We start from the raw sequence: 19,387 nt of genomic DNA on the forward strand, positions 1-19,387 counted from the left end.
AGAGAGAAAGGGAGGAAGGAAGGAAGAAAGGGAGAAACCATAACATGGGTACATTTTTGCTCTCTACCCCAGTGCAGTGTAAGCAAATTTTTGGCCCAGTTTAAGAAAAAGTTTTTTTTCTTCTCCAGACATGTTTTGCTAATCCTTCTTCTCTAGGGGAAGGGCCAGTCGGTAATTACAGATGATTTAACTCAGGAACTTAATCCTATTTCTGGTCTGGCATCATCTCCTCCATTTTTTCCTCTTTACTGATCTGCACTCTTCCCTGCCACGGGGCCGTGTGTGCACTGCTGATGGGCTGCAAGGCATCTCTGCTCCGTGTGCGCTGGTTCAGTTTCTATTCTCCGCAGCGCAAGGGTTTGTGTTTGTCAAATCAGAAGAATGAAGGAAGTCATCACCACTAATAGGTTTTTTAAACCCTGAAGAACTGATAAGGAGAGAATGAAAAAGCACTGTGTAAAATAAACTGTGTCATGAATACATAATTTTGATTCAGTTCATTAAGAGCATGATACCATTGGGGGTCCGATTTTATGAAACATGTACACAACAGTATGACTGTTATAAAATTGGGCCCCTCATTGACCGTGGAACACCCAACTAGCCTGCTGGTGAGCGGATGCAGGATGATTTGTTATTTATGATGTGGAAGATACTGGAGAACATTACTCACAACCCCTCTTTCCTGTGAGCAGTCTGCAGCTTACGTTAAATACGCGGATGGGAAATACCTGAATTAGAATGCTTTGTGTGAGGTTAGATCGATGTGTTGCATTTATAACAACTAGATAATTCAAACTTTTATGTGGTACTTAATTCATTCTGAAAATGTGCCCTGAAAATCCCAAAGGGGAATCAAGTTGCCTAATAAAACATAAGCATAAGCATGTCATGAGGGGCATAATGGTTATAGGAAGTAGAAGAGGAGAACAGGACTATGAAGAGAAGAAAATCTTGGTGAATGGAAGATAAGTCAGCATAAAGGCACTGGGGCGAGTTTTAGGGGCAGTGGAGTGCTGGACTGGTGAATCTGAGGTTAACTGCAAGGACACCGGGCACTTCAGCCACTTACTAGCTCTGTGACTTTGGGAAGTTCCTCAGTGTCCTCGTATATAAAATGGTGGTGGTAGTAGCAGCCCACCTCATGGAACTACTTGGAAATTAAATTGCTTATTGTAAGGCACTCAGAATACTGCCTGTGGGTGGTAAATGTCGGGTGGGTGTTTGCTGTTATTATTCAGGGACTTCGTGGACCATCCCTGAATCCGGGCCGGCTTTCCAGATTTGGCAGTTGTGTTTGCAGGGAAGTGAAATGAAGAATTGCGAAGCACGTCCTCACGGAAGAGCTCAGGAGTCCTCCCGTCCTCCCTCCTCCAGCCTTCCAAGTGAGATGGTGTATCACTTTGGCGTCCAATTACATCATGCCAACATTAAAGCCTCCTGGACGGGGGCTTTTAGTTAACCCGCCCCCTTCTAACTTTTATAGTCTCTGGTAACCCTCATGATACTAACACACAGAAACTAGTCCTCTGCATTCTTGAGCTTACACCTTCTAGTCGAAGTACCTTGACATTGGTCTTGCTGACTGTGCTTTCCATGTGTGGGCTTCTCTTCTGCCCTGAGGGTGCTATGTCTTCAAAGACTGCTGTGATCTGCACTTGGAGGCAGGCCAAGTTAGGGTTAAACTATCACCCAGGCATGTGGGAGACACATTGGCTGGCTAATCCATCACCTATTTCCAAGGCCCTCTTGCCAAGGCAGGCTTCAACGGCATGCGACCTATGCAGTCAGACCAGGCTCAAGCCCTCGAGAAGGCCCCGTGGTTGGTTTCATGCTCTATTAGTGCCACCTTGGAATTCTTAATTTTGTGTTTGGACTTTTGTTTTGAAACCAAGTATGATTGGAAAATGGAGCACGCACACGAGCAGAGGAAATGTACACTGTGTCCCTTCTCCATGCGACCGCATTTGCACAGAATGTTGATGTTGCCCCATGAACGTGGAATTCAGGTGGACCCATGATGTGTGGGAGTTCAATGAGTCAAAGCAAAAGTGAGAATCAGGTTGGTGTATTATACCTAGCATTGTGTAAGTGATAGCCCCGAGATGTCACATTCTCCTTTTGAACCAGAACTTGCTTCCAACACAAAAAGAAACACGAATGACCAAGAAACCCAATCAGATCTTTCTTACTAGCAGTGTTACGTTTCTGCATTAGCCATCTACTTATACTAAAAATAATATAAAAGGAAAGAAAAGGATAGAGTCACCCATAGTTCTTCTTTCCACCATTTTTCTTTACTCATTAGTGAACTGAAGGGTAGCATGTACTGGCAGAATGTTCATATACCAAGAAGTGAATTAAAAACAGTTGAGTTAGTTGTGTGCAGTGTTTCTACTATTCTGGTAGGAATGAAATACATACGTTAAGTATATATGCGTGTATGAGTTACGAAATACAAGTTATATAATTTCAGCGATTCCACTTACCAGCTGAAGATTAGCAATAAAATTCACACTAAAACTTCAAAATTTCATTTCTTTTTTACTTAGAACAACATTAAATAGCAAATAAAATATGTCATAATAAAAAAAAAAGGTTGCAGAAGAAAGGATGTGTTTATGCATCAACGTCTTTAAGGGCACTTTTTCCCCTGGTTTATGAACAATGGATCCTCTATTTTAATTTTGCCCTAGGCCCCATAAATTACTTAGCCAGCCATGTCTCATCCTTAACTACTTTCACTATAGAGGTTGGCAAAGCTAAAAGCTCGATTTCCCATTCTCCTTTGCACCAAACGGTGTCCATGTGACTGAATTCTGACCAAAGAGACATAGCAAAGTAATTGGGAAACCTCGAAAAAACCTGAAATGCCTGGTACAAGGAGCAGACTTTGATTGTGCTGCTCTTTCCCATTCTGCCCTCCTTGAATACTAACGTCATATTTGAAGCTGTGCAGCCATCTTGTGACCATTAGCCAAAACCATGAGAATAGAAAGCCAAAAGGCTACTAAAGTTGGGGTGAAAAGCTAACATAGAGTCTATGTCCTTGAGAGCCTTGTTGAGCTGCTCAGCCAATACCAGCAGCCATCAATCTAGACTTTTTATGTGATAAAAATAACATGCTACTAATTTTAACCACTGCGAACCTTTCCATTGGTGTAGACCATTCATTACCGATGGACACATGGGCTATCACGTGACAGTCTGTTCCGAGAGTTTTCATCAAAAAAAGACAACTCTTCCTGCTTCCAGCTCTATCATTTCCATCATCAAGCCACTAGGCCAGTCTCTCAGGCTAGTGAGGGAGGTGGGGAGACAAATATCATATCAGCTTTCCATTCCCCTCCTCCTCCCTCTCCATTAGCTCCTGTGTTCCAACACTTGTCTTAGCAACCCCCAAACCAAAGTCTCTGTGATAATCAATTAGCGTTGGTAGGTACCTGGTAGAGGTAGCCTCAGACACACCCCAGAACCATCCACAGCTCAGCTTCAGCCCAGTCGGGTCATCATGTAACTTTTACAACAGCAATAATTTCACTTTCTTACAATTAAGGTAAAATAATAGTAATTGAAGTTAACCAAATGAAAAGAGAATGGACAGAAAACTCCATAAGTAGCATCAGAAGAAAACTTAGTCATGAAGACTTTTCGAGTCAGGTATTTTTTCTGCTTTTATAACCACCTCAACTGTGGTCAAGGCAGAAACCCAGTTTCTTTGCCACGGAGCAACCCACACTGTCATCTCCTTGGAGACTGGAACTCATATATTTCAGGGCACAATAGAGGTTTAGTAATGAAGCACACAATTCCAGAAAAGCAAGGGCAAACAAGGGGCTCAGGCCCTCATTAGGTGAGATGACACATGGCTGGCCCTTGGCCATCAGCCTGGCTGTAATTAGGACATGTTAACAAGGCCGCTGCTATCACACAGCCTTGTGTGTGTCTGAGTTTGGCATATCGATTTAGGACTGAGTCTTAGTTATTTTTAATAGAAGAAAGTTAGTTAAAACAACATTTCCCAGCAAGAATTAGATGTTTTACTATTTAGCAATTTCCTCCAATGGTAATAGCTTAAATATTTACCAGGGACTTTTAGGGAGCTCCTGTCTTTTACTAGAAGACTTTGTATTGAACCTATTCCGGGAACAAGGGTCAGAGTCCTCACTCATCAGTTTATTGCAGGGTCAACCGAACTTCTGAGTTAGCTGCATCCTCTGTTCTTTCCCCTCCCTGCTTTCAGCGCAGGACAGACACAGAATTTGCTGTGTTTGGCTCTCTCTAGACACCATGGTTAACATTTTGATGGAAGAGTTCAAAATCACGGACTGAAAAGATATCCCCACCACGATGCACAGTTTTACAATAAAATACCACAGAAGTCACTCAAGAGTTGGAGGGATTTTAAAGCATGGATGCCATTCTCAGATGAGATGGAACAGTGAGAGATCCCACCCCACAGAATTATGATATCAATAGAAAGAAATTACGTTGTGTAAATGGTAAAGCACTTCATAGATGCAGGATTATCTCGAGAAAATCAATACCTTCTCCCTTTGTATTGCCTTTATGTGAGGAATTTGGGGGGCATGCTGGCTGTTCAAGTTCAGCTTTTAGCTTAGATCTATCTGCTGCCTCAAAGAAACCCTCCTCCATGTATAATAGGGTTACCTTAAAACCTGAACTTCGGACATATGGGTGTGACTATTACTATTACTAAATAGACTTACAAAAAAGAAGTCCGCTTCTACTGTGCAGAGACACTTCAGTAAGCACCTCTCCCTGCTTGGCCAACAGTAGTTCCTACTGCACTGAAATGAGTGTCCTCCCCTTGTACGTATGCGCAAGGGTTAACCTCTGGCAAGATCTTACCGATTAAGCCACATGGAAACAGCACACAGGCTCAGTGGGTCAGACACACTGCAGAGCATCTGGATAAGCCAGATAATTTGTGCAACATGTTCTTATCAGCAGCCTTCTCCAGCACATCTGTGGCTTACTGGAAGCTGCTTTTGTGTCGAGTCTGTTTTTCTATATTCTACTCATTGTTGGCAGAAGGGGACCAAATGTTTCAATTAAGGGGAAAGGGAAGGCAGTAATAATGAACAACCAGCCTATAATCATAAATGCCTGTCAATGATACCCACCTGCTCCCAAGTTTGTCCTCCTCCTTAGAAAAGCATAAGATCAAGCCTTTGTACTGAAGCAAGTCCTGCCTCAGGGTCATCTTCCCAGGAGATCTAGGTCTTTTAAAAAAAAAATGAGAGCCTTGAACTTTTACACTAAGGGAGGGTATTTAAGAGTGTCCTCGTGCTAAAGATGTCTGACCCTGGGCCTGCCCACCTCACACAGAAATTCTTCCGAGTGGCCTACACCAGCCTAGATCAGTCCACACAGCTGTGTCTTGGTGAGGTCAAACACAGCTGAATCAAGAACAAGGAGAGGCAAAGGGTAGAAGGTGTGAACCAAGAGCTCATTAATAAATGATTTTTATACTAGATGTCAGTAGAGGTGGTTCTGATACAGGTCTTATCCACTGGACTCCCATTAAACTCCCAGGAAGGGAATATGTGTAGGTGGGGAAGAGGAGAATGAGGCACTAAAAGATATCCGACAATTGTTTACTCATGGTCTTATTTCACAGATTTCCACGTTCTCTTCATCTTTGGGACAGTCCAGAAAGTACTAATATTTGCTCACCTTGGACTGATATATTTTATACCTTGACTGTGACACATCAACTCAAAGCGGGGGTCAAGTGTAAGAATAAACTGATGCTAACACATGAGATTCGGCCATTCCAGTTTATTGAAATGAGTAAATTTATAGCTCTATTTGCATACAGAAAAGTGCACAAGAAAACAAGGATGTACAAAACAGCTGTGTGGCTGATCACCCATTTCAAAATTTGTCCACTTTCAAAAATTCTACTACCTAGAAATAATTGCCTCCAGTTGAGCACATTCAGGTATTTGGACATATAAAAAACTATTTTCAGTTCGTGTTTATAATGACTGAGTAGGAAGCCAGATGGAAAATTATGCCATACATGATCAGCTATTGCCATTAAACATAAAACCACAGGACTTCAGCTTGAGCTACTTGGGGCTAATCAATAAAGGTTCGTGAGGCCACCATCTTGTTTAGATCCTGAGCAGTCATCCTCCTCTTCTACCTAAAGGTAACGTTGTATGGTTGATTAATACCCACAAGAACCTGAGCGTTTAAGGGTCAAGAGACAACATTTAACAACCCAACATAAACATAACAAAATGAAACTCATTTTGGCAAGAACAAATCCTTCAGAACTGTGCTAACGATATGACTGGAAATGAACTGGGAGAGTTTCCAAGGTTATGAGGAGGAAAAATACTGCAGACGTTAGATTTTCAATGAGAACACCAAATACTTGTTCTACAGCTTCTCTCCCCTCCACCCAATCACCATCTATCTTCCTCCTAACTATGAGATTGTGGCTCCAAGCAAGTTTTCCAGTTATCTGATAAAGGTCTAGCGTGACCCCATATAAGCACCTAATATATTTGGCACAATCACACTGAACTTTCTGATGTGTTGGCTCTTCAGAATACAGTCCTTCATTGCTGAGTTGAGTTCAGTTTTTCTTTCATTTGTTTCAATGTGAACTGCTCTTCTGGAACTTCAGCTCGAGAGGATGGCCTCCTATTCCACAGAAAGGGTAAAGGTTGTGTCCATTTGCACTTCTAGTTATGGGATTTAGCGATTACTGAGAAGGCAGAGATGTTTCAGATCCATGAATCCTTAGATTTTTTTTTTTTTTTTTTGCCCCATAAAACTCTGTTGCTTGTGGAAGGGAGGTAATGCTATATAAACCTGGGAGCAAAACTGACTGAAAAAAGAATCAGAGGGAAGAGGAGAGGAGAGACAAATGATGCTTTTCCCTCATTTTCACTGTCTAGCAAGAAATTGGAAAAAAAAGAATAACAATTTTGCCCTTAAGAGAAAATAATCTTCAGAGAGAGAAGTTATATTTTTAAAAGGGTTCTTAAGTGTGTCAGATTCCCAAGTATCTAAGGAAAAGTTGGACTTGCTCCAATTTTCCTTTAAAAATTCTCTATAAATGTTGATATGAAGCAAGATTTAAGAAGGTGCCTTGTTATACTATAACCTTTAGGTTTTAGGCTATAAAACAGAACCCCAAACAACTTCAAACAGTAAGGATTTTAACATTTATTCAAAACGGGTCATCTGAGGAGTTGTGGTGGCTGCATCTCCCAACCGAGGGTACATGGTAGAGTGTTCTAGAAACACACTAGGCAATGGTTCAAGTAGGGAAACTACTTCATTTACATTTAAGCTAGAGAATTTAGATTCTTAATTTATTTAAAGCCATAGATTCAGTTTAGCTTTAATCTAAACAGAAAAGTGAAAGGCATTTTACAAGTGGAAGAGGCAGCAAGCAATAAGGCAACAGATAATACGTCAAAGTTGGAACGAGAGCAGAGGTCAGGACGTGTCTGGCTATTAGCTTTGTCCTTGACTACTAAGGCCAACCTTTTTGTTCCTCTGGACAGTCAGCATATCAAGTTCCTAGAGAAGTACAGAGAAGAAAAAAACCCGCGGTTAGAATTTTTGGGTTAAATATCAATATTAAATATCAAATCATCATTTAAAACCTCAATAATTGTATTTCCTAGGGCTGATACGAGAGGCTTAAATAAGATAATCAATGCAGAACGTGCAATGAAGTGATTAACACAAACGTTCAATAATGTTAGCTATTTTCTCCCATGATCGTGTTCCCCCACCTCCGACCCCAGCCTGTAAGCTAAACAAGTTCACCAAAATAATCCTTCCTTCAGGACCTAAGAAAGAAGGGGCCTCCAAGGAGACCTCTCGTCAATGCAATTTAGTGCAAACAATCCTCCTAGACTCTGGATGCAGTTTATTCCTATTTGTCCATGTTTGCCTCCCTTGGAGATGAGGGCGAGGATGAGTCTCTGCTGAGACTTCTAGCCCTTCAGCATATTACACTGCTCTATCAGCATTAGAAACCATCAGGCTGCTTGTAACCTGGAGCTTTTCCTCAGCACCAGAGGGGGACTTTTTAGGGCTGGAGTGGGGCCCCAGAACTTGCTTTTTCAATAATCTCAGCCCATTCTCTGAAGCTGACTTTACAGAAAAGCCTTTTAAGTAACACCGTAATTCTAGAAGTCAAGGGAGGGGCAACAATCCAAACTGCAAATAAAGTCAACCTGACTATTCATGTCAAATTTAAGATATTTGTCTATTTAAAATAATTAAATTCTAGATGGGTCAAGACAGGTTTTAGCAGGAGTCCCACCTGGCTGGGGCAAGACTGAAGAAAATGAGTTTGGTCCCTCTCGTTCTTTTTATTACTCTCCCGTACCAGCTAGGCCCTTCCTCCTCTACAATGCAGCCAAGGCTTCTTTCATCCACTAACTTCAATCTTCTGAAATCAGACAGAGTTGCTTCCACTCACTGTTGATAAAGAAAGGGTCACGCTGAGCCATCCCAGGGTCTCAGTCTAAGGTAGTTACACCTAACAACTTACCTAGGATAAAATCTAGGATAAAATCTACCTGCTGACTCATCTGGTCATATGCCGCTCATATGAAGGAGATATGGGCAGCCGTCATCACTCTTGGATTTAGTACCTTCAGACTACTTTAGACTAACTTTGAGACCACTTATAGAGAAATAAATTGATTTGGGAGGTGGCATCTGGTCAGCTGACCTGTTCTATAGTTTCAAAAGATCTTCAGATTTCCAACCTTCTATAGGAAACTAAGTAACTACTAGGAGGCTTTGCAGTCACCTCCGTATGAAAGTAAAAACAAAACAACTAGAAAGCTATTATGTGTTATTACGTTTTATTGTTATGCAAAAATGTTATTTTGAAATATCAAAAACATAGGCTATGATAGAAATCCATATCCCCATGGATATGTTACTATTTTGTAGCATGTATAAGAATTCTATTCTTAAAAGCTCAGCTTAGTCATTACTGAATTAGTTAAGCGTAGGTTTTCATGTCTATTACTTCTAAGGTACAGAGATTTAACCTTGTACCAGTTCTAAAATTAAAATTCCACCCTCACCGCCCATGCCATGCTTTCTTACCAAAGTTAAGCTTAATAGGATCTTCTTTTTTTTTTTTTTTAAAGATTTTATTTATTTATTCGACAGAGATAGAGACAGCCAGCGAGAGAGGGAACACAAGCAGGGGGAGTGGGAGAGGAAGAAGCAGGCTCATAGAGGAGGAGCCTGACGTGGGGCTCGAACCCGGAACGCCGGGATCACGCCCTGAGCCGAAGGCAGACGCTTTAACCGCTGTGCCACCCAGGCGCCCCCAAGCTTAATAGGATCTTCTACTTACAGAAGTTAGGCAAAAGGATTTCCGAAAGGATCCCTATATACATCAGAAGATGTGGGTTGAGGAGCCATCTATGAAGATAAAATCATCCAGTCAATAAGTTTAATTACAGTTATGAAGAAAAAAACCCTCTCTATAAGTAAGACTTCTCAAATTCCTTTAAACATCCCTCAGGTCACAGACAAATCAGATATTATATGGGTCTGCGGTGATTTGTGTTTGCCTGCTTACACTTCGTGATGCATATTTACTATTTACATCCAAATCAGGGTTCACACGACTCATGCTTGCCTCTCCAAAATGAACGGTACTGTTCCTATGAGCTAAAGGATCGAGGGCAGGAAATCAGGAACCTAAGTCCTTGAAAGATTTTTAAAGATAGTATTATTTTGGCTCAGTTTTCTCCCAGAGTGCTTTTGCGAGCCAGGCAAAGGGAGATACAAAAGACTTTTTCTATGTGATACTCATTTCTCAAGCTCAGGATAGCAGCCCCTGCAAAAATAGTCTCTCCTCAGTCTGAGTTGATGTTTTCACTGCGATGGTTCTCAGTGATAAATCTTATTTAAACATCCGTTAGCACCAAAGAGTTATTACACAAACAAGATGAATTCACGACGCAGTAGCTCTGCGTGGCGGTGCTTTGGCTCAACAGCTTCTAGTAGTTGATACTTACAGAGGCTTGGGAGGAACTGAAAGGATCTTTAGAGAAAGGGTTCTCAAATGCGTTGTCAGCAGATTTGGTAACTGGCAGGGAACCTTGTCTGGGAGCTGGCTTTGGTGGTTCTAGAAGACAAAAACACCAAGAAGTTAGTAGACAAATTTTTCCCAAACGTAGGCAAAAGTCCTTTCGTCAAGCTTATCTCCGAAATTAAATTCCATTCTTTTGGAATTTACATCATGGAACAAAAATCACCACCAAATACTAGGACTCCCGGTGATTCTTACAGCAAATTCATCAGAAGAGGAGGCAGGTATATATATGCATATGTACCTGCAGTGGAAGACATTCAGAATTCCCTCACTAACTCGGTGGAGTGATGGTTGAGGCTCTGTTATACAGCCTTCCACGTGCCACAAGCCACTGACTTTCAATAGCTCTTGGCAGCCCTTTTAGGAATTGTCACAAGAGGGCAGCATTGGGCCAGCCCTTAGAAACAGCTAAGGTGAATAGTTGGCTCCATAATGTAACCAGTCAAGTTGTCTCCATAACCACTGATTACCAAAGAGAGCAAGAGTTAGGTTATTGGTGGGTGGGAGAGGGTTCTTCCAAGGACTCTGTGGGCCCATACGACAGGGGAAATACTCATTGGTACGGCAGACAGAGAAGTGGGTAGCTTACCATTGATCTTTTTCAACAGCTGATTAGCATCAAAGTCATCATGGTCTGCATTCTCCTGAGGAATGCCAACTTTGCTGTTGAAATAACTGGAGAAGGCACTTGAAGTCCCAGAGGAAGTCTGCTCTCCCTTCCTTGCAGGCACAGCAGGTGGCTGCCGCAGTTGGAAGTCCTTAAACATTTCTTTCACTTCTTTGACTTCTTTATCACCAAGTGGGTCCAAGGCAGTGAAGGCATCACTGGAGATGTCCTTCGGAGGGCCAGTTCTGGGAGGTGGTTGAGGAGGAGCGACCAGAAGAGAGGAGAGCATAGAAGGGGACTGGGTAGACACAGCAGAAGCTGGAAAAATATTGCTCTGGAAAGGGTTCCCCAAAGGGCTTGTTGAGGACCAAGTATTGGGTGCCACAGATGCTGATGGGCCCCAAACAACAGGGGCTGGAGGAGAAGTTGAGGCTGCAAAGGATGAAGGCTGGCTCCAACCTGGAACAGCTGGGCTTGTGGTGAAAACTACTGGCTGACTGAATCCTGAAGGCTGACCACTCATCATGGCTCCTGGGACCACTGAAGTGGACTGATTGAAGACTAAAGATGTTGGGTTCCATGGGCCTGCCTGAGGGGGGCTAACTGGTATACCACCTAAAGAAAGCAGGAGAAAGGACTCATCAGGACACAAGCTTGAAGAGGATTCTTGAGTTTCAGAAAGCACAAATCTGGGTGGGGGTGGGAGGGGCATTTACCAGGCATTTACATGGCAAACACCTTCCTTAAGCCTTAAGGCTGACATGGAAAAAAGGTCCAGAGAGATTAAATCACTCTAAAGATTAACTAGCTAACACAGAATAGCTGGCATTCAAATGTTGGTTGCATTTTGAAGCCCTTTCTTTCTACCACAGATTTTTAAACTATTCTCATTAGAAGGATAATGCACTCCATAAGGACCTAGTCATGAAAAAATGAGTACTTATCACAATGATCCATTTCAAACAGCCAGGACAGAGCCTGTTGATAGCATGAATGCATTTGTTGAGTGAATACATTTACATAAGCAAACCATACTGATTACGAAGTAGTTAATTAAGATAATCCATTGGGTATTCTGAGTCATTGATTTGATCTTTTCATTTGGCAGCCGGCTCCTGTCTGGAGTCTTATGGAAAGCAGCTATCACGCGTGTATACGCGGCCTCAACATGCTTGCATCCTGAAGAAACCATTTCAGTTTCCTTGCTTTTAAATGCTGCCAAGGTTGACACAGCTATATAAAAGGATGATAAAATGTGGTTGATGCCAAGATAGTTTTAGACTTTTACACATATAAATGGAGGAAAGGCTGGTTATCCTGGGAGTGCTGTTTCAAATAAAAGTGCTTCCTGCCATGTGTCACTCACTAAACCTTGCCAGAAGTCAGAGCACAATACTCAGAAGAGGCAGGGAGGGAGAGAAGACAACATGAAGCAACCCCCCCCCCCCAAGACCCTAAGAACACAAAAAACCAAAACCTTCTGAGGTAGCTCATTGCCTTTGTCCGGGCGTCTAATCTTTGTGGGGGAATGGCTCCCTCTCTGCGTCTTCGCCATGTTGATGAAGACTTGATGAAATCACTAAAATACAGGTCTCTCCAAAGTTTTCCCCCTCTTCTTGAGAAGCTCATTCCCTACAGCTTGGTCTCATACATAGGACATTGTCTCTCCTGCCTCTTCCCAAGTATATGCCACCACAAACAAAAATACCTAAATTCAGCCTCATAGCTATTCATGAATGATGCTCTGCTCTCAAAATCTGCTTGCTTTGAGCTTTAGAGTAAGAGCATTCTTAAGTTATGAAAGCTTTCTAACTGAACTAAGAAAAGGCCTCCAAACTTCTAACCTGAGTTAGGAATGTTTTGTTTCCAGAGTGAGAAATATTTTGAAAGTGACGTTCAGGGGCTCATGTAGCAAGATATTCTATCTTAAATTTTCTTAGTATTGAAGATTGATGTTACTTGACTCAACTGTATCATCGTGAAGCCTATTCATCTGGCCATGAAGCTGTCCGGTGGGCTCAGAGACAGTGGTAGGTTTCAGAAAAGGTCATCTTACTAAATGAACATGCTTGTTTTTGAGGTTAGGGAACTGGGTACAAGAATACTGATTATTAAAATTGGGAAGCTCACGGTCTGTGACAACAGAGAGTAAAACTCAGGCTTACCAGCTCCAAATCCAGTGCCTTATTCTCCTGTTCTGCCTCCTTGGTATCAAGGGATAAGACTATTTTTTTTAAATGGAAATTAATTCGAATACTTATTTTGTAGTTACAGAAATCAGACTTGATTTACACCAAAGAGCATACACACTCTTTTCACAACTAATCAGGGGAAAGGTCCTCTCACATTCTATCGTATGGGGTTCTAAAAGTGGGTTGGGTTTGAGCAAAGTGATTGCTAGCACCTTAAAACAAATTTATTTAAATTTTGTTAACCAAAGCCAGAGTCACTCACTGATAATTTATGCCAACTGGATGTGCAAATTGGGTAGAATTTTATCTTTTTTCATGTTGGATGACTTGCTTTCCCTTAGGAAAATGTAAGGCTTTAGTCATTGATGGTATTAGAGGAAGTGGTGGTAGTTAAAGAGAAAAATATTATATCTGCCAGGAATTAAAGGCTTTCTCAGTATATGCTTATGCCAGCCTTCATTCCCATCTGATGGATTTCATGTGTTGTGTTTCCAAGATATTTTAGGCTCTGCTGGAGAAAGTAGAGGCAAGGGGTAAGGCAAAAGAAAGTGTGGGTGTAAGAAGTTAATTTGATTACCTTCTGATGCTAGATTAAAACACAGGGTAGCTAGTCGAAGCTGAAGTCTCAGCTTTCTACAATACCCTCTCCCCACCCCCAGTTCTCCAGAAGAGAGAGTCCCCCAGCTGGGTCTAGCGGAAGCCAGACCTACAACCTTCCATGGTTTGGCTGAGGATCCCGGCTAGTGGACAGCGGCTATACTGTAGAGCTCAGTTTGAGTCCCATGTCCAAACTTGGAAGGATCATCAGTATTCTGCAGTTGTATACCCCAAGGCCTCAACAGGGGCACCTAGCCAAAAAGCTTCACTTCGTCTGAATAAATTAACAGTTATAGGGTCCAGCTGTATTTTCGAGCTGACTTGTTAAATATTGGCTGTAAAAATTCTTTGGGGCATTGATATTAGACTGTCAAGCTCTGGGATGCGATCTAGTTGCAGGTATGCATGCAAGCTCTCAACCCTTCTGCAAGGAAAAGCACCCACCAGCTCTACTTGGGGGGCAGGAAAAGGAGCGATGCAAAAAAAGGGGAAGCCCGCAAGAGACATGAAGTGTTTAGGGAGAGTCTTGATGGTGTAAATGCAAGCAGAGACCTGGAACAAGTTGGCTTCTCACACCCGCATTGATTTCAGCCACTCAGCGGTTGGGTAACAACCCCCTCTTGTCGCCATACTCCAGATATGTTTAAACAGATTTAATATGACAAAATGAAAATATTTTCCTTTGCAGGAAAGCAGCAGGGGAAACAAAGAATAGGGTCCTGATGATTTACTCCACAAGGGACAGAGAAAACCAAGAGCCCTGGTCAAATTTTACAAAATGGGGGAAGAGAGTCCCTCTTCATCCATAGCTCCCCCAACCCACTCCCAAAACAGAGTCTGTTGGGAGTTTGTAGAGGTGCCAAGAAGCAGAAAAATAAAGAGAATCCCCAGCAGGACAGCAAAGACTGCTGTCGGGATTTCTGAAGACTGTACCATGGAGACAGAGGGGAACTGGAGGCTGCGGGCAAACAAGAGTAAGGCTAGTCCTCAGCCAAGTGGCCTTCCCCAGTGTCCTGCTATGGAGTGGCTCCGTGGCTCACGTGAGCTCGGCACATTTATGAATGAGCACCGGCACATCATGGGCATCTGGTAAATCCCATCTCTTCCCTCATCTCTGTGTTCTTTTTGACTTCAGGTCTCTAGCATTTGTCTTCTAACTCTATTAAGATGCTCAGATAGCCAAAATATTGGCAAGGAGCAGCTAAGGCTTAAGTATCCAGAGACCAATCAGGATACATGCCTGTCTCCTACCCATCATATGCCTAGGAACAGAGCTGGGCTGAGAACATAAGACTTGCATTGTATGACTTATACTTGCTTTGGACTTAACTTATCTCCCCCTCGGGAGATACCCTTGGACAGGATACCCTATCCAAGAAGCAGATCAATTTACTAGGAGATGGGACTTTGAGCTAGTAATGGCAAATTACATAGCAGACCTGCGTGTCACCAATTTCTCCAATACAGATGATAGACAAGACTCTCTTAGCTCTGCCTCATTTCTCCAATGAAGCTGGTCTGAGCATCAGAATCCCTTCCAGTTGTCGTCCATAAGCCATTGCCAGTTGGCTTGGGTAAGTGCAATAATGAAAATGGTTTTCTTTCCACATGCCAACTTCAGGAGCCAAATTTCAGTTGCAAGTCAAGAGTACCAAAGGAGGGTGGGGTCTACGGAAGTAAAAGTGGGAGAAAGGCTCCCTGGGATACTCTGATCTTCTGTCCCTGGAACCTCTATGGATATGAAGTGCCTTCCTCTTGCACATTATGACCTTGTAAGTGAAAGCAACAGAGGCAAATCTGACTCGATCTCTAAGCACCTACCTAGACCTGCAAGGGGTCCCACTGGGGCAGAAGCATTTGTTTTGAAGAGATCCAGAGGGTTGGTCTGTAGGGTTGCAGATGGTCCTGTAGGTGATGTCTGGCCCGGAGGTTCTGAGACGGGAGGGGTAAAGATGTCTGATGCAAGCAAGTCTTTTGCTGGAGACTGATAGGGCAGAGAGGGAGACACAAGAGTTACTCAGTAATAGTGAAAGACAGCTTTATTTTGTCTCCTATTCTGTACCTCAAATTTGAGAACCACGAAAAGAAAAATTTATTCCTCTTACTAATAAACTACTACAAAAAGGCAAAGCTCCCCTCTCCCCCCCCCCAAAAAAGACAGATCCCTGCAATGGACAGAATATCGGGTCTTGGTAACTGAAGTAAAGAGCTCTCAAGGTGAAATCTATTTTACTCATTTACACACTTGTACCAGTCTAGTCTCCTTGACAGCTAAAAGCTTGAAGCTGGGAACGAAAGGACAACTATAAATAAATAAGTAACCTACATATTTTTGATTATTCTACTGGGTTTAAATCAGTCTGCCTAAAGATGATACTTTAGTCTAATTATTAGGCCAGCCTGCCTATCCTAATGACATTTTTAAAAAGATATTCACAGAAACCACATTTTAAATTGCTTTTGAATGAAGTGGTACTAGTAAATATTTAAGTGTCTTTTAAAGCAATCAATCATTCAGTCAGCATTGAACAGAAGAGGCAAACTCAAGAATTTTCCACCACCACCTTGGATATTTATGCAATAGGAGGGGTGTGTGGGGCGTGTGTTAGTGTGGGGAAGGTACACAAGGCATCACAAAGAACCCTTGCCCTCCCCTTCCAGAACATGACGATCGAACTTACCAGAGGTACAGAAGCATAGCAGCATTAAAAATGGAAAAACTTGTGTTTAGTTAATAATAAGTGACAAGACATGCAAACGGAAAGCAGGGTGTGAACACACTGCTGAGTGAGAAGCTTAGAAAGGGCAGCAATCAGAGGAAGGTATTCCTGGAGAAAATGTGCCTTATCCCACCTTCTATTTCACAGCCACACAGGAAACTATAAGAGCAGCAGGAAAGAGAGCTTGCATCACACCACCCTTTGGTACCGAACATGCATTCTGCCAATGGATATGTGGAGAAGACAATTCACCTTAGCAGTCCTTCTGCCTCTTCCTGGTTTGGTACTTTGTGGAGGTGGGATAATGGCTATGGAGTCATGTGGTGAGGACTGGACAGAGCTTTCCAAGTCCTGCTTTACGCCATTCAGTACGGACAGTCCTTTGGGAGGGCTTCCCACAAAAGGGTTCGGGGAGGATTTGATATGGAAGCCGTTCTGTTCTCTTTCAGATACCCCATTTTGAGTTCTCACCGTTGGCTGTGTTTGCGTACTTGAAAAGGGCCATGGGCCTGCCTGAGCTTCCTGTTTGCCAGTCCGGTTAGAGATTTGGTCAAACTGTTGACCAAAGTAATCAACATCCCCATTCAGGGGCCCGTTACTCAGTGGAGTAGACAAGCTACTCAAATTCTCTTTCTTCTGATCTGAAGATTTGAGAGAATCAAACGAAGAGGGTGTCGATTGGTCTGGCTGTGCAAAAGGATCGTCACGGAAAGGATCAGGATTAGGGGTGGGAAAGAAGTTGAGATTGGCAGAAAAGGCATTTTCAGGCAAGAAAGATGCCTGAGGCTTTGGTCGAGGAAGAGAGCAGGAGGTAATGCCATTTGTTAAGAATGGATTTTCTCTTAAAGAATTCTGATTGGTGTCGATTTCAGAGTTTAGATCCACTAACAGGATATCTTTGCTTTCCTATCACATTTGGGAAGAAAAAAAAAAAGAGAAAAGAAAGTGTTAGTCCATGTTGAGACTTCACATAAGAAAGCTCACAAGATCATCAGGATCGGCACAATGCCCATTAAAGCTCGGTCTTGACCGGCCCGGTGACCATTACCTCCTCCCATCACCTCCCTGAGCGCCTTTCTTTACTAGCCGTGGAATAGGTCCTCCGTGTGTCTCCCCTACCCATTGACCCTTTATTTAGATCTCAACTTTGTTGGCGCTTCGTTAAAGTGAAACTGTACTGTCTGCTCGAGTCATGTGTCTGCTCACCCTTGCAGACTGGCTGCGTTCACAATCCTCCTTGTTCCCATTCTTGCCTTTGCAAATCTTAAAGGGAATCTATTGCTAGTCACTCTAAGCAATTATCTAAGCATATTGAGCTTGAATGTAAGAAAAGACCTCAGAAGCCTAACCCAGCCTCCCACCTGAGGCATGGTCCCCTCTATTGTACCCTCAGAGTCATCTCTCTAAATTTATAGTTCTGGTTGTGACAAAGTTTAAGGTCAGCTATATTTCCCTATAATTGGTCTTTCCTCTAAGGGGCAAAAACAGATTTCCCACCGTATCACATGGCCTGTCAGATATGCCCCTTTAAATATTTAAGGATCTTTTTAAAGGTCAAGTTGGATCTCTCATTCCCATCATTCTAGTCTCCTCTGGACACATCCTTCTGTCTGTGTCCTTCTAGAAAGAAGAAAGTGATACTTTAAATTCTGATACACTCTAACCACATTAGCCACTCGTATTTGTGCATTTTTTCATAATACAGCTTAGAGTTGCCTGTGTCATGACAGTAATCTCATCTATTTGGTGGATAAATTCAACTAATCTTTAATTTATCTTTAATTTATGTACAATGTAATCTTTAATTCACGTATAAGGTAGAGATGTGGGTTTAGAGTTAATTTGAAAAACATATCAAATACTTCACTGTACACAGTCTATTCCCTCCCTATCTTAATTATTTGCATTCTCCGTTGTTAGATAAGCTATCCCTCTCAACAGAAAATCAGCAAATTTGAAAAATCTGACATGTCTTTGTTCAGGTCAGTGACATAACGAATTTGGGCTCGCCCTGGGATAGGGCTGTCAAACTGACGCACCCTCCTTCTGCCCGACTTCGATCCATTAACTGCTCCCGTCTGCAGCCACAGAAGAATATAAGCAAAGATGCCCAGCTGAGATGGAAGGTAGAGGTCTAGCGTTACCCCGGGCAGCTTATTCAATAGTTTTGATCATTGGGACAAAAACCACCTCAAGGGAATAAGAAATTCTCAAACTAGTAAGTAAAAAGAGGGCCCAAATGGACCTCCTTGGCTTTAAAAGAACAAATTTTTTGAACGTTTAGGTCTTAAATCAGGCCTAATTGGTAGTCTATGTTTGGCTTCCTTTACTGTTAGGTATTAAAATACAATTCTTTAAAAAGTCAGTTTTTCTCTTTATAACCAGAATTTGTCAGAAGAAAGAGCTTATAATTTAAAAAATTTTTTTTTAATCAAAGAAATGGATTGGAAGATCTCTTAACATAGGGATCTTTAACAATCAAAAGATAGGACAAAATGTATTACAAAAGCTTGTGATTTCAATATTTATTCATTTATGATGAGCCACCTCTGGGTTAGAACAGTTGGGTGTTCACAGCTGGTGGAGTTCTCCTTCTCAAATACTTCAGAAGAAGTTCTTAGGACACCAAACAGGAGCCACAATGTTAGACTTCTGAATAGTCGCCCTATAAGTAAAATGTATAAGGCTCTCCTCAGGTTGGGTTTGTTGTTAATCCAGGATTAAGAGTCTAATTCATAGACTACGACGGGATGATGTGAGACTCCTCATCCGCCCACTAGGTCAGAACTTCATTAAAATTCTCTGTTGGATTGTCAAACACTGTGTCTGCTCCGCCATCATCTGAGCACTGGGGAGAGAAGCATCGATAACATGAAAGTGAAACGCAGTCCCGGCTCATAAGGAGCTCCGGGAAGAGGAGGAAGCGGGCAGCCACAGAGGTGTCTGCGCCAAGGTGAGCTCTTGTATCCTGAGTTCCACAGCCTAGCTTTCTCCAGGAAGCTGATCTCTCCCAACCATTCCAGCCTGAGGAATCCCTGGCCCTCCCTGCTCAAGCTTTCAGTGGCTTCCTGCTCTCCCCTGTGTTTAAGTAGCCAGCCTTTCAAAATGACCTACAATAGGACCCAGTTTATTTTTAGCCTAACTA

The 19,387-nt window shown here is 42.4% G+C and overlaps 1 protein-coding gene across 3 annotated transcripts in view; it reads right to left on the bottom strand.

The window, feature by feature from the left end:
- Positions 1-5,790: 5,790 nt before the first annotated feature.
- The window catches only part of DAB2 (DAB adaptor protein 2), a 158,164-nt gene continuing 144,567 nt past the window's right edge, over positions 5,791-19,387 (bottom strand). For all 3 annotated transcript variants that reach the window (XM_057312218.1, XM_057312217.1, XM_026506866.4), the window contains 6 exons: positions 16,495-17,148; positions 15,344-15,506; positions 10,716-11,348; positions 10,050-10,159; positions 9,380-9,447; positions 5,791-7,569 (listed from right to left, as the gene is read on the bottom strand). In XM_057312218.1, coding sequence (XP_057168201.1) covers positions 9,385-9,447; positions 10,050-10,159; positions 10,716-11,348; positions 15,344-15,506; positions 16,495-17,148 — 1,623 coding nt within the window. In that variant the 3' untranslated portion in view covers positions 5,791-7,569; positions 9,380-9,384. The remainder of the gene's footprint in view (positions 7,570-9,379; positions 9,448-10,049; positions 10,160-10,715; positions 11,349-15,343; positions 15,507-16,494; positions 17,149-19,387) is intronic.

The sequence above is a fragment of the Ursus arctos genome, unplaced genomic scaffold (genome assembly GCF_023065955.2).
Source record: "Ursus arctos isolate Adak ecotype North America unplaced genomic scaffold, UrsArc2.0 scaffold_15, whole genome shotgun sequence".
In the NCBI taxonomy this organism is placed as follows: Eukaryota; Metazoa; Chordata; class Mammalia; order Carnivora; family Ursidae; genus Ursus; species Ursus arctos.